At 36.9% G+C, this 14,907-nt stretch overlaps 1 protein-coding gene across 7 annotated transcripts in view; it reads right to left on the bottom strand.

Annotated features, from left to right (window-relative positions):
- The window catches only part of SBF2 (SET binding factor 2), a 401,342-nt gene that overhangs the window by 66,972 nt on the left and 319,463 nt on the right, over positions 1 to 14,907 (bottom strand). For all 7 annotated transcript variants that reach the window (XM_033119785.1, XM_033119784.1, XM_033119786.1 and 4 more), the window contains exons 18-22: positions 6,496 to 6,666; positions 4,349 to 4,611; positions 2,555 to 2,727; positions 1,244 to 1,317; positions 578 to 773 (exon numbers count right to left, since the gene is read on the bottom strand). In XM_033119785.1, coding sequence (XP_032975676.1) covers positions 578 to 773; positions 1,244 to 1,317; positions 2,555 to 2,727; positions 4,349 to 4,611; positions 6,496 to 6,666 — 877 coding nt within the window. The remainder of the gene's footprint in view (positions 1 to 577; positions 774 to 1,243; positions 1,318 to 2,554; positions 2,728 to 4,348; positions 4,612 to 6,495; positions 6,667 to 14,907) is intronic.

Raw genomic sequence — 14,907 nt, 5'->3', positions numbered from 1 at the left:
ATTTATCCCAATGGTTCCCGATCCTCAGTATACATCACAATCATCTCTGGGGCTTAAAAATACAGATGCCTAGGTCTCTCCATTCCTAGAATCCTAATTCAGATTTGAATTCAATTGTTTGAGGGTTGGGTCCAGAACTGGGTATCTTTAAAAAACTTTCTGGATAATTCAAATTCATCACAATCAAGGTTGAGAACCACTGCATTATCACCAATCAAGCTTAATTCCCTAATTTTATACAAGGGGAAATTGTAGCCTTACAGTTAACTGTAGGACTCAGAAAGGTGGGGCAAATCAGCAAGGGACACTGTTAGCAGCCAGATACTGTGAATATTCTAAGGGCACAATATGCTGCCTCATGAAATTATAATCATTTCAGTGAACTTACGGGTTCTTCAAATAAGACTCTATGATCCAAATTATCATTAGCTGTGCTATACAGAAGTCTTCTAAAAAATACCTGTGTGGTAAAAGGCTTACTTTGAATCTGAAAAATCTGCAAATCATTGTACATAGATGGAATCCAAACCTCACGCAGCACACAGATAGCCATGTTCCGCTGGCATGTGAGCCATACCTAGCTGATCATGGGGAGCCCCTCTGAACAGAATTCTGTATGTGGTGAGGAACAAGGCTCCTTCTGCTGGCAGCAGCTGGGGGCCTCCAAGAAGGCCCCCGGTAGCTTCTTCTCTTCCATCAGGATCCAGTAGGACACGAAGACCTTCACAAACAATTTCTTCTCCTGGCAGTAGAGCAGGTCTAAGAATCTTGGGCTAACAACAGAAAAAGTGTTTTAAACACAACTCTTGTGGGGTCTCCAACACTTAGACAAGGTTATTTTTTCAGTTACAGACCTAAAAAACTTGAGCCAGACTTCCCAGATAGCCAAAATGAGAAGACAGATTTGGGAAGAGGCAGAAATGACAGATCTGCATCCAAATATAAAAAGATTCTTTGTAGCATTGCTTATTAAAAGTAAAACCATTGGAAATTACTAAAATGTTTGAAATATCTAGACAATGCAACTTTCTGTAATCATTTTTAAAAATGACATGAATCTATATGTATTAACATAGATGAGGATCTATATGATAAACTCCTCTGAAAGTTTAATGTATCATTAAAAGTGGAGCTGGTCTCTGTAAAATGTTAGGAGAAGGTACTTTCTGGGGTACAACAGTCTATTGCTGCTTTTTTAAGAAGTGATGTTATACTCTGAAAGTATGTGGTCTGCAACATTTACCTTCTGTATAGGTGGAAGTCTTCTACTCTCTCGATGCACTGCTTCGAGGGTCTCAATGTGCATAGCTACAATTCCTAGGATGAATCAGAGTATTCAAAATGAAAGAACATAAAACAAGCAGAATTAAAACAAATTTTGAATATTTTAGAATTAAAAACTAATCACATTTTGGTGGTTCCTCAAAGAGTTAAACATAGAAATAATATATGACCCAGCAATTTGACGCCTAGGTCTATATCCAAAAGAAATGAAAACAAGGTTCACACAGAGACTTCTATGTGACTATTCTTAGTAGCAGTGTTCCCAATAGCCAGAAGGTGGAAACAATCCAAGTGTCCATCAACAGATGAACGGATAAACAAAATGTGGCATATCTATACCATGGAATATTGTTCAGCCTTAAAAAGGAATGGAGTTTTGACACATGCTACAACATGGATGAAACTTGAAGACATTATGCTAAGTGAAATAAGCCCGACACAAAAGGACAGATATCATATGATTTCACTTACATGCAATACCTAAAATCGGCAAATTCATAGGGATAGAAAGATCAGAGGTAACCGGGTAGAGAATGCGGAGTTATTGCTTAATGGAGTTATTGCTTAATACAGAGTGTCTGTTTGGAGTGATGATAAAATTTTGCTAATATATGTATACAGTGGTAACGGTTGTATAACATTGTGGATGTAATTAATACCACTGAATTTTACACTTCAACATGGTTTAAAATGGTAAATTTTATGTTATATATATTTTACCACAATTTAAAAATATTTGAAAAAACTAATCAGAACATAAATACAGTTGGCCTTCCGTATCTGTGGGTTCCACATCAGACTCAATTAACTGTGGATCAAAACTATTCGGAAAAAACTTATGTTGTTGCTAACATGTACTATGTAATTAGTTAGGTCTATGATGTGTCTGTACTGAATATGTACAGACTTTCTTTGTCATTATTCTCTACACAATATGCAGTATAAACAACTATTTACATAGCATTTACATTGCATTCAGTATTATAAGTAATCTAGAGATGATTTAAAGTATACAGGAGGATGTGCGTAGGTTCTAAGCAAATACTATGCCATTTTATATAAGGGACTTGGGCATCCACAGATTTTGGTATCTGTGGGGGTTCCTGGAACCAATCCCCTGCAGATATCGAGGGAGGGCTGTAAATAACATGGCCAAACTACACAGAAAACAAGTATTACAGGTGTTATGCGGGAAAAAGTAGACCATAAGAACTATTCTTACCCAATTATCTCCAATATTCTGGTTATCTAACATCTGCAAAGTGATTACCTGGGATCATGCAATGAAGACTCTTGATGTGATCCTGAGTAACTCCACTCTCTGTACAAACCTTGTCAATAAATCGGGTTATGAAACGCACAACAGAATTGGCAATGTCATTATTCTCTGAATCTTCAAATCCACTTTCTGTATCATAGCTCTCAGCTACACTTCCTGCAATACTAAGAAAGTTAAGGAAAGAAATCTCAGTCAGTACATAAATATGACAAATTGCTACTATATCACCATCAATTTCCATAGCAATTTAAACTTGCTCAAAGAGATGTATACTCAAGTAGAAGCTCACTTAACTCCATGGCTCCTTTATAAGTGACCGTGGTGAAACATGATACTCCACTTGCCTACATTTGGAAGCTACTGTCAGGCATTGTCCTTTGGACCCAGATTTATTTTTATAAGGAATACCTTCTTGTCATTTTCCTAAAGGAACTCAGGAACCATAGAAAATAAAGCAAAAAGCGATGCTTTCATTTATTATCTGATACTTGAACCTTCGGAAAAAAAAAAACAACCTGTCCCCCCCAAGTGAAATACCACATAGAACCAGACAAAGTCATATGGCTATCTTTACAAAAGCCTTTGGCAATCGCGGGACATGTTCCTTGGTAGGCAAAGCAAAAGAACTTTTTTCAGCAAATAGCACATTCTTCCAAATGGAAGAACCAAATTGTCCTATGAACCCTTCTCTTGTCAATATTTATCTCTCTCTGAGTGGAATGCAACCCAACCCTTTGAAGCCATCAGTCTTCTGTACGTGATAAAATCATGCAAGAGAGGGGAATTAATTTGAAATGGAGCAGATGTGAAAGCTCAATCCTTGCCCTTGTTGCTCACTCAGTTCCCACTATTCAACAAATACTCCTGCCTCCTATGTCTTCTTTTAGACTGCTAATCATGGAAAAGACTCAGGTGAATGTTCTAACCTATTCAATTCTCCTTCCTCTTAATCCAACCACGTTAGCTGAATCAGTGTTAAAGTAAAGCTAAGCAGTGAATATGGCTATCACACCGTCCCAAAGCATTAAAGAACTTAGGTGCCTCAGCCACTCACCATGTAAATCAGGTTGTAGAAAATGTCATGAAGGAAAAAAAAAAAGCAGGGTAGGAGAAAGAGTGATGGACGTGATACTTAAGATAGGGAAGTCAGGAGGGCCTATCCGGGTAGGTGACATTTGAGCAGAGAACTAAAGGACGTAAGGGAGTGATTCTTAGGACTATTTCAGTGAAAGTATTCCAGATTGTGTGGACAAGTACAAAGGCCCTGAGGCAGTATGATGCTTAGGGTGTTTGAGGATTAGCATCAGCAGGGAGACCAGAGTGGCTGACAGAAAAGCGATAGGAAATAAGGTCAGAGCAGTAGCCAGAGGTCAGATCCTGTCAGGCCTTGTAATCTACTGGTTTCATTCTCAGCGGTATGGGAAGTTGTTGTAGGGTTGAGAGCAAGGCATGGCTGAGGTCATGATTACAGGCAAATGCACTGTATAAACTGACGAAAAGGAGGGCCAAGAAACAAATAATCACTTTGGCAAGAAGGAGTTCGTTAGTAATTTTCCAAAGTGATTTCTGAAGGGCTGGATCACTAGTGGGTGAGACATTTGAAAAATCAGGTCGCGAAAGAGAAGAGAGTATGGCAGGTGGTTAAGCACCGTCAAATGAGATGAAGGTTTTTTAATAGAGAAGAGCTGAGCAGGTCTGAAGTTGGAAAACATGGTTAATTTTTGAAATATACACAGTAATATCTGCCCCAAATACTTTATACTCTGCGTATCCACGTTCTAGTACCTGTTTGTGACAATGCTGTTGCTCCCACTCTCCCAGTCGCCTGGTGCCGACGTTCTTAGAAGCTTATTTTTACTTGTATCCAGTGGAACCAGAAGGTTGACCATGAGGTTTGCAAAGTGAATGGCCTGACTGAAGACAGTGCTTTCCTCACGCTGCACCAGCTCTTGCTGACTTGATTTGCTCAGAGTAGGCCACAGACGGAGCTGCTCAGCTGCCAGGTCCATTGCTGTCTTCTCCTGATATTGGTCATCAGAAAGCTTATCCTAAAAAAAAGAAAGAAACACAATCAAAATCCATCACCTCATATGAGCTTCAGAAAACAAGGAGATGTTTTACTAATTTATCTGTTAAAGACCTATACCAGCAAACATGAAAACATATACAAAAACATAACAAAACAAAAACCTAGCCTTTTTGACCCAGATCCAGTAGGCCTTGAGTGAAACCCAAGGAAGAAGTAGCAAAGCACAGATGAAAGCAGCTGACATTTCACTGCATTTATTTATCTCCATGGCTCCCTTTTTGGTTGCCAGTTGTAACAAATTATTGACCCAAGTATGAATGTTCCAGTAGCATTTACTAATACTCTGATATGTTTCTTTTCTTCTGCTCTTTGGGAGAAGGAGATGGAGAACCAAAGTCATGAAGTACACAGAGTTAGATTTCCTTGTAAATGTGGGAGTCAAATATTATCACCCACATGGATATATGGGTGACCATGAGATTTGTAAGAGTGGTTTTCTAGCAGGGTGAAGAGTTAAACAATAAGAGTAACCTACATCTGCATAGCACTATACAGCTTGTGAAGAGCTGGACATCTATAGTCTCACTTGTATCTAACCCGGGGCTTGGAGACAGGCTTCGTTAGAATACAGGACACAGAAGCAGTGACACGTGTTTGCTCTACGAAGGCTTTTTAGATATATCAATGTTATCATTACAGCTGCTTAAAATATTATCAAAAGCACCGCACCGGCCCAATTATTTCTGGAACATGACCTCACACTAATAGCGTCTGCATCTGCTACAAGTTACTTACCCAAGGGCATTTGGTGTTTTGAAAGGAACATCTGAGTTTTAAATTGACGCTATCACAATAATAATTTAGAACATCAGATGTCAGGTAGTGTTATTTGTTATTAAAGTTTCTATTCTTATCATACTCGATAGCAGACCAATAATATGTTTAAAATTACACAAGACATGGAAATATTGAATACTACTGTGTAGTTTCTGTAGATATTTAGGTTTATTTATCTCACATAACATAAGGCCAATTTAAATGAAGGATAATGGAAAGGACCAGCCGCAATGTATTAACCCAGGAGGTAGAATGAAAAATTACTCTAAAGTGAATCAACATTGACAGTCAGCCTTTAATGCTGCTTTATGTTCAATTAATGAGAATAATAATTTCTAACATTTATTATTTACTATATGTCAGGCACTCTTCAATACATTTTAGTTGTATTTGGTATTAAAATCTTACAATAATCGTATCTATTCATTTTACTAACAAGGAAATAAGGCATAGAGGGTAACATAAATTGCCCAAGACCAGACAGCTAGTGAAGAATTTAAAATTTCAGAAAAATTTAAACTCCTTTCAAATTAAAAACAATTTTTTCTCTATTTTAAAACATTTTGTTTAAAATATTTGATGTTAATAAAATATACAGAAACATGTAGAATATTCCTAAAAGAGAACCTAGATTTATCGCTGGTATACTTTTGAGCGGGCACACTTCTGAGAGCTACTGAATTTTACATTTACTTTAGAGTCAATTAACTTTATTTGACATTTCTTCAAGAAGTTAATTGCATCTGCCTAGGTATTTTAGGATTGTTCTTTCTGTTCAACTTCCTAGAATTGTTTCTAGGGAATTCCTAATTATTAAAATATAATAAAACAATTCTAGTGCTAAAGCACTGTTCAAGAAGTTATGGAAAAAATATAACATCAACAGAAGACGTTGTATCAACAGATATCAACAGAAGAAAGATCTCACCACAGAGCTCCCTAATGTAAACTCCAAATACACTGGTAGGAAGTGGCTAGATTTCCTTTGCCCTGGGGATATCTGAATAAGCTTCCCTTGATGCCAGGATCCCAGACCAGTACAGGTATCTTTCTTCTCTCATCTTACCTTTTGCTTCAGATATGGGGCATGATTGTCTTCCTTGGCTGAGAGATACAGTGAGCGAACTTGCTCCTGCACTGCATTGTAAAAGGTTGTCTCCCAAAACTGCTGATTCGCCCAGATGGGGTGGTCCTGCACACAGGTGTAAGCAAATTGGCTGACTCCAGGCGCCAGTTTCTGTGAGAACACACAATACACATCACCATGAGGCTGGCAGGATTATGACAGTTTGGAAGGTTACAGGGGCTACAGTTAACCATAGATGTGCTCAAAGGATTTATCTAAACAATACCTTATGGCAGTATAAGTTTAGCAAACAGCAGCTTGCTCATTTTTTAACCGGCAGTTTTGGGCTTGCTAGTAAACCCTTTAGGGTCTCGGTCACTTTATCAAAACGAACATTTTAGCAACAGCTATTATATGAATTAGAGAATATATAGAAAGAACTTACACTGCACCATACCCACAGTGGGCACTGGAGAGTTGGTAGCTTTATTACAATTGAAACACATAATAAAATCTATCACGACCTAAACATAAAACTCCGGGTAATTTAAAATTTCTTCTACCTGGTTTTAGAGTATATTTTTTTGGGGAGGGGCAGTAATTGAATGTGAGTGAGCCAACAACAGCCTGGCCTTACACACAAAATGAGGGATTATCACGCGTTTGGGACTGAAGAGGAATTGCACCATCCCTACTGCTTACTCTAGCCCTTTACTTCCCCAGCGAAGCTGCTGCCTGGCTCACATACGCTCTAGCAGAGGGTCCTGGGCTTCAAGAGCATTTTCTGGTACCCAAGTCTGGGATGGGAAGGTAATCCCAAACCAAACTTCTTTTCCAGGACTTCCTGCTGGGCTTTGGAGTAAGAGGAAACCTTCTCCTATGATTAACTACAGAAGGAAGGAAAACTAACTCTGCAGCCACTTGAGGCACTTCATAAATATTTATGTATCTCATTTAATACTAAAAATCCTGTAAGATGAGCATTATTATTGCCAATTTAATGAAGAAAAAGCAGAAGTTCACAAAATTTTAAGTGATTGTCTAAGGCCATATAGCAATTACGTAAGTGGTAGAACTATGTCTCAAGCCCAGAATTCGGATCCAAAGCCCCTGTTTTTAATACACCAAAATGTCCTGCAAAGGAACTGAAAGCGAATCATAAACACCAATTAGCACTGCTGTCTGTTTTTTCCTGCACTTTCAGATTTTGTTTCCCAAAGTTATATTCTGCCTTGAAACGTCTGACATGATTTCAATTAACAAAGCATTTTATTTTAATTTTTGGAATTTTTATATAAGAGTTTATTGAGCCAAACTGACATATGCTAGGGAGCACGATTTCAAATGTTCCCTGAATTTTAAATTTTACAGATAATTTGCATTGCCAAATTTCAGTTAACGATTTAAGTCATCTTTCCATAGCCAAAGCTTTCACTTCTAAAAGTTAAAGATGTTTCGAAAATTTCCATTATTTCTCAATACACAGCAGGTAACCTTCTCAATAGACAGACAATTTTTTGTCCATTTTATTCTTTGGAACTGAATTCATCTGTTATCTGTGAGTAGAACTAAGGTTTCTGATAATGTAAGTTTTCTTTTGAAGCAATTTAATGAGCTGAATTATCTTCTCCTGAAATGCTGGACACTGAATATCACTTTTAAGGTTATATACAAAACAATTATGTAGCAACAGTTGGTTCATTTCTTCGGGATGCATAACAGATGTGTAAGATATCTTGTGAAAATTATATGCTCAGTACATGCTGATTTTCTCCTTACTCTTGGGCAGACTAAACCTGGAACTGGAATAGGCACCAGGCAGACCATGGAATGTAGTACCTGTGTAGTTGGAAGTGGTGTGGCTGTGGTTTTGCCTGTGAGAGTCTACTTCTGCATCCCGTGTGATAAGTCCCCTTCAAGATAAGTCTGTGTATTGCTGCTGAGGAGATGGGCTACACGTCTATTAGATGGCTAAACACTGGGGCTGACCATGAAGCAATAACCAGAATTCCCCAAGTGGAAGTTACACAAGGATTATTACTGGTTTGCATAATGCTGTCTGCCCATTTAAGACATAGCTACTATATACCTATGGAGAAATCATGGACAAAACGTGTGAATATGTAAGCAAAAGCCACCGACACTATGAATCACATGCTCCTATACTCTGCTGGAAGATACTTGGGATGCACGTTGCACAATTTTTTCTTTTGTCCCTAAGTACCCTAAGGACTAACAATGACCTCTTGGCAGTGCAAAGGCCTATTCTGAAAGAGATATTACAGGCGTGAAATTCAAACAAGATAAAGGATAATTTCCACTGTCTTCCCCATGAATACAGAGGCAGCACCACTTCTTATAAATGCAATGTAATGAATAGCAGCTCTTAAAATTTTGTAGTTCTAAAATTATATTAATATAGATGAGCTCAGAAAAAACAGCTAACAGTTTCTCACAGAGTGCTTTTAGAATCATCAACACACAAAACATTACTATTAATTATAAATTTCTTATTACACCTTGACAGCTCTACAGGAATCAGAATATTTATAGAGAATATATGCGTGCATATATATATATGTATATATGTGTATATATACATATATATATATACACAGACACACACACAAAAAGTACCAAAAAATGTATACACATTTTAAGAAAGGAAAACTGTATTAAAATTGTAATACTCAATATATACTGATAACAAAAGATGAATACAAGTCATGTTTGACTTCTGCGTTTACAAGAAATGCTCCAAGTGGTTACCATCAGCGTCCAGACACTTCTGGTTATGGCAAACTACTGCTTGAGCAACGCTGGCCAAAGTGTCCACTTGTACACATTTTTTGGTACCCTCGGGGTGTGTGTGTGTGTGTGTGTGTGTGTGTGTGTGTGTGTAGAGAGAGAATTTATAGAGTATTTATAGAGAATCTGAGAGAAAAGCCCTGCTTTCTCTTTTAGAGTTTTTCTTACTGCTGCTGCATATTCACTTTCCTTGGCATGCATCAGTTACCATCTTCCTGTTTATTCACAAACTAAAAGTGAATACGTCCCTAAATCTTTTGAACAAAAAGTGAACTACCTGTATGTGTTCCAAGGCAGAAGAATAGTATAAAAGAGAGGACAGTAGCCCAAAGGGCCAGAACCCACAGCTCGTTTACTAGGTGAGAATTATAGAGGAGTGAAGTGATGATTATAGGATAATCAGGTGGCAACAGTCACAAATGACTGTCATCTTATACGTGCATAAAAATCATTAATTCAGAAATACTTCAAATATTATTATTTGTCCAAACATGAAATTTGCCTCCTTTCTTTGTGGTTTCAATTGCAAGCACGAGCACTGTGTCCCTGGCTGTAGGATGGGCAGGTGTGCTCTTAGGACCAGCAGGGGGCAGTAGCACCTTATTCTGCTTAGGTTCCATCATGGCTTGAGACAGCAACTGCAAAAACGGAGCTCTGCAGTCTGGCTGGGCTAGAAAGTGGGTGGGTGGTAAAGTGAATACGGCCTGTCCTCACTGTACATTTGAGAGACTCTAAAAGAAAATGAATTTGCCCAAAGTCATACAGCAAGATTGGTAGAAGAAAGGGGAACAGAAATAAGGTTTTCCTTTATTCTACATCATTTCTGTAACATACAAACATTGAGATATTCCACAAAACAAAACTATAGTATAATTACTTAAGAAAGATGCAGTGGCAGTTTAGTGTTTCAGAGTCACTATACCCTAGGTGTGACAGTATAGCAGTTTTAGTAAACAAAGAAAATAAGCACCTGTGGATAAAACTATCTTCTGATTCTAATCATTTCTTTGGTTTGAAGAAAAACCTTTCCCAAGATGGTCTCTCAAAATGGCCAAATAGGCCAGTTTCATGGCCTTTATTTTGTACAAAGATGAGACTCAGTCCACTCTGAGATTGTGAGAGCAGTGGGTAGGCAATGTTGTTGACAGATGACATCTTTCTTTCCCTTCAATTTTGGCAACAATATTTACTTTATATTTCATAATAATTCTTATGATTCTGTCCTAAAGAAACAAGTGATATTTTACCATGCAATTTTACGAGATGTTTAAGAATGTGTTGACTTCCTTCCTTATCTAGAAAAAATAGCCCTGAAGGTACTAGATTAAGCAATGTCATTCGTTTTCCACAAAGCATTCAAAGGAAACCCAGTAGGCGACAGGATATAGAGAATAAACTCAGGGGGCTCACCAACCAGCAGGCCAGATTCAAATCCAAATAAATGGACACAAATCATCTCAGAGACAAGTTGGTCAAGGGAAAGGTTAAGATATCAGTATCAGGGGCCTGTCTGAGGCTAGACATGTTTGCTCTCCAGGCCCAAGGCTCCAAATAGGGAACTCAGAGGGAAACCAGATTTCAGGGGAAAAAAAGCTAGCTAGCAGGACTGAGTGCATAAATATACAATGGTCTAAAAGAATAATGCAGAATACAAAGATTCACTGTATAAATTGCCGGGTATTTCCTATGCAGTCCTGGACACTGAAATACAAGTGTACCTCATTGTACAGTACGGGGATGGTGCCAGCCGGTCCTTTTACAATTCTACACTGGCCTGACCAAGTCCAGATTTAAGTCACTTTAAGAATTAATTTGAGTATTTTCTGATGAACTTTGGAAGTGCTTAATCTTGAGAGACAAAAAGACAAACAAAAGGAAGCTAAGAATAGAAAAAAAATGTATAATCAAAATCTGTATTTATCAATTCTTAACCAAATCTTAAAACATATTTATTTTGTGAATATTGGTTTTTAACCACAGGACATACAATATTATGGATTTGGTTGCAGCCCACTGTGTACCTCTCTGGGTCTAATTTTCCACCTATCCCAGAGGTAACAATGATGCTACATTGGGTAGTTTTCATTTCCATTTATGTTTTATACCTGTATATATCCATAAAGAATATACAGGATTATACTGCAGGTTTTATTTGTTGATGTTTTTCCAAGTATACAACTTACATTTCATTGATTTATGTAATATTGAACTGAACTATGTAATTATTTGAGACAAAACACAGTGGCTTTTGTAAACATACAACTCAGAAGGGACAGAAGAGTGGCCTGTACAGTAAGTATTAAGGATACTGTGTTCGTTAGTCAGTGGGATTTAAAGAATGGTGAGTAATCGGATTAATTAAAGGGGGGTGATCATGAGTAGCTATTACAGCTTTTCCTTTCTACTACCTGATACTCTCAGATTAAAAAGTACAAGTAACCTCAAATTCAGAAAGCTGTAACCCTCTCCTAGGTTGCTTAGATGATCCAGGCACACAATTTCTGTAGAAGAAATTCATTCATTCACCAGCATTGGCCAGTATTCATTTGATGTGTCAATGTCAGTAGGTGGAACGACAGGGTTGAAGTCCTTAAATCACTTATCTTTCTAATGATTCTCTGTATTAAGTTGCTTAGCAAATATTGAGAGATCAGAGCATGAATCAATGTATTTCCTTTGTGATCCAGAAATTAGTAGAAATCAAATACAAGCTTATTGTCAAGTCCTTTGACTGGATTTGATATTCTTAAAAATATAAGACAGGATCCAATCTGCTCCCCCCACTCCCTTTTTGCAGGTTTTAAAACTTTATATAAATGGTACCATATAGTGTTTTAATCTGCAACTTGGTTTTTCACACATTATGCTGCTAAACTTGTGTAGGTAATAATTATTATTATAACTAACCTGTATTGAGCTCTCAATATGTATATTTATTACCTTACTTAGTCCTTACAACAACCTTATAATCCATTGGGATAAGTACTATTATTAACCCTGTTTTAGAAGTGAAGAAACTGAGGCACAGAGAAGTTAAGCAACTTGTCCAAGAAAATAGTGCCAAGAAGTGACGGAACCAGAGCTGGGATTTGAACCCATAAGGTTTAGCTACAGTATCTAGCTTCTTAATCACTGTATAATTTAACTACTGTACAGAATTGCACTGTATGATTATATAGTGTCTTCTTGTCCCTATCAAAGGACATTTGCATTGTTTCCAGCTTTATGCTATTATAAACAGTGGTGTGTGAACATGTCAACTGTGAACTTTGATAACTGGTCTCCGTACCATTTCACAGTGCCTGGAAGTACTTGAGAGGGGTTAAGAAATACGATAATTCCTGTTATCTGTACCAATAAACATTTTTGGGTTATTGTACATTGGTTATTTTTCCAATGAGAAATTATTTAATGCAGACTTTTTGCAAATCTACTATTAAATAATTAACAATTCTTTAACATAAAATATCTAGTCAGTGTTTAAATCTTTAATTATCTTATATTAAAAAAGTTTTTGTTCCCTTTTTAAAAAAATGATGTTTGACTCAGGAAGGCTCCAAATAAGGTCCATATATTACCATTAGTTTATATGTCTCTAAGGTCAGTTTTAATCTATGGGTTCCTCTCTCATCTGCCTGTCTGTCTGTCTGTCTGTCTCTTTTTTTCCTAACTTGCAATCTATTTGTTGAAGAAACTGGGTCATTTGTCCAACAGAGTTTCCACAGTCTGGTAGTTTCTGACTGCATCGTAGTGATGTGACATATTATTTTGTCCTTTTTATTTCTAAGTTGGTAGTTGGATCTAGAGGCTTGATCAGCATCAGTTTGATTGTTTGGCAAGAATACTCCATAGATGGTATGACTGTAAGAGGCACATCTGGTTGTCTCCTTTTGTGATGTTAAAGGTTGTTGATAGTCAATGCCTAGATTCATTAATCATTAGGTGTAATAAAATAGTGCTATTCTCATTCTAGCACTACTTCCTCCTTTATATTTCTATAAAGAGAAACTTCCTCTTGTCAGCTGTTTGGTGACCCAGACATATAGTCTGCATTAGAAAGCAGGATAAATACATGATTTTATCCCTTCATTTATCAGTCTTTTTCTTAAAAAGGGTGTTTTTTTTATAGCATCCATCATAGATTACCAATTAGTTATTTTTATTCATATTTTATGAACTCATGGATTTTTAAACATATTGGATTTAATTATTCTTAAACCTGTTTAGAAACAACCCTCCCCCACCCCCAAAAAGAAATCTATCATAAGTGTTTACTGCAAACTTGTGTTTTTAATTAACTCAATACCAGGCACTATGGGACCCCTGTCTACAAAGTGCCTGTGAAGAGACAGGAACTCCACATGTGATGGCCAATGAATCTAATAATGTTGTTTATAACAGTACTGTAAACTGGGAGCACATAACCAGCAAAAAGACTAGTAGATACATAACAAGGTGTTTTCTCTGAGGTCTAAGAGAAAAAGGAGCAATAGAAGAAAGGCATCAGTGGGTTCTGGAACAGGAAATGACGGAATTTGGTGAGTCATAGTTCTCACTATGTGTACTTGCAAATGGCCCCAAAGCTCAACAAAAATGTTTATCACGGCATTATCTTTCATAGCTATACCCCCCTCCAAAGTTAGCAATTTTAATGTCTAACTATAGAGAAGAAAGGTTAGGTACACGGTTAACACAAAAGGATACCACACTGCTATTAAAGTGGTTAATTTGATGATGTGCTTATGAATGAAGTGCTCATGCTACATTTCAGAAAAGAAGTAAAATACGGTATGATTATGTCTGCAAGGACACAAAGACTGGGAGGAAAAAGGTAAAATGAAAATGAAGTAAAGGTAATGGAATTTGGAATAATTTATTTTCCTTCTTCAAAAATAATTTTAAGAGATCTTTTTATTAAATGTGGCAGTTCAGTATTCTTTGGTCTCCAAATCCTACTAAAATGGCAGCAAAAAAACCAAAAAACAAAAGAAGGCAAAAATATGTAAGAACAAAGAGAATGAGAAAGGAAAGCACACCAGATCAGCAATGTTAATAAAATTTTAGAAGTCATAAATGAATTTAAAAACCAATAAACATTTTGAAGATCAGATAAAGCTGACACTCTGTAACTACATACTACTTAGAGAAGCAAAAGCCCTTTTCACACTTTAAAAAAGTGAATTTTATGGTATATGAATTATATTTCAATAAAATCATGAAAAAGACCTAAATGTTCACCAACTGGTGAATACAATGTGGTATATATGTGCAATGCGGTGTAATACTCGTACTATGTGGCAATAAAAAGACACAAGGTACTAATACATGCTACATCATGGGTGAATCTTGAAAACATTATGCAAAGTGAAAGAAACCAGTCATAAAAGATCATGTATCGTATGATTTCATTCAGATAAAATGTCCAAAATAGGCAAATCCATAGAGACAGAAAGTAGATTAGTGGTGGCCTAGGGCTCGGGGGATGAGGATAACGGGTAGTGACAGATAATGGGTATGGTGCTTCATTTTGTGGTAATGAAAATGTCTTAAAATTGATTGTAATGGAAGGGAATAAACTAAAAACCATTAAATTGTGTATTTTAA

This window comes from Rhinolophus ferrumequinum, chromosome 11 (assembly GCF_004115265.2).
Source record: "Rhinolophus ferrumequinum isolate MPI-CBG mRhiFer1 chromosome 11, mRhiFer1_v1.p, whole genome shotgun sequence".
Taxonomy (NCBI): domain Eukaryota; kingdom Metazoa; phylum Chordata; class Mammalia; order Chiroptera; family Rhinolophidae; genus Rhinolophus; species Rhinolophus ferrumequinum.
Note: the sequence above shows the minus strand (reverse complement) of the source record. Positions and strands in the feature narration are given on the sequence as shown.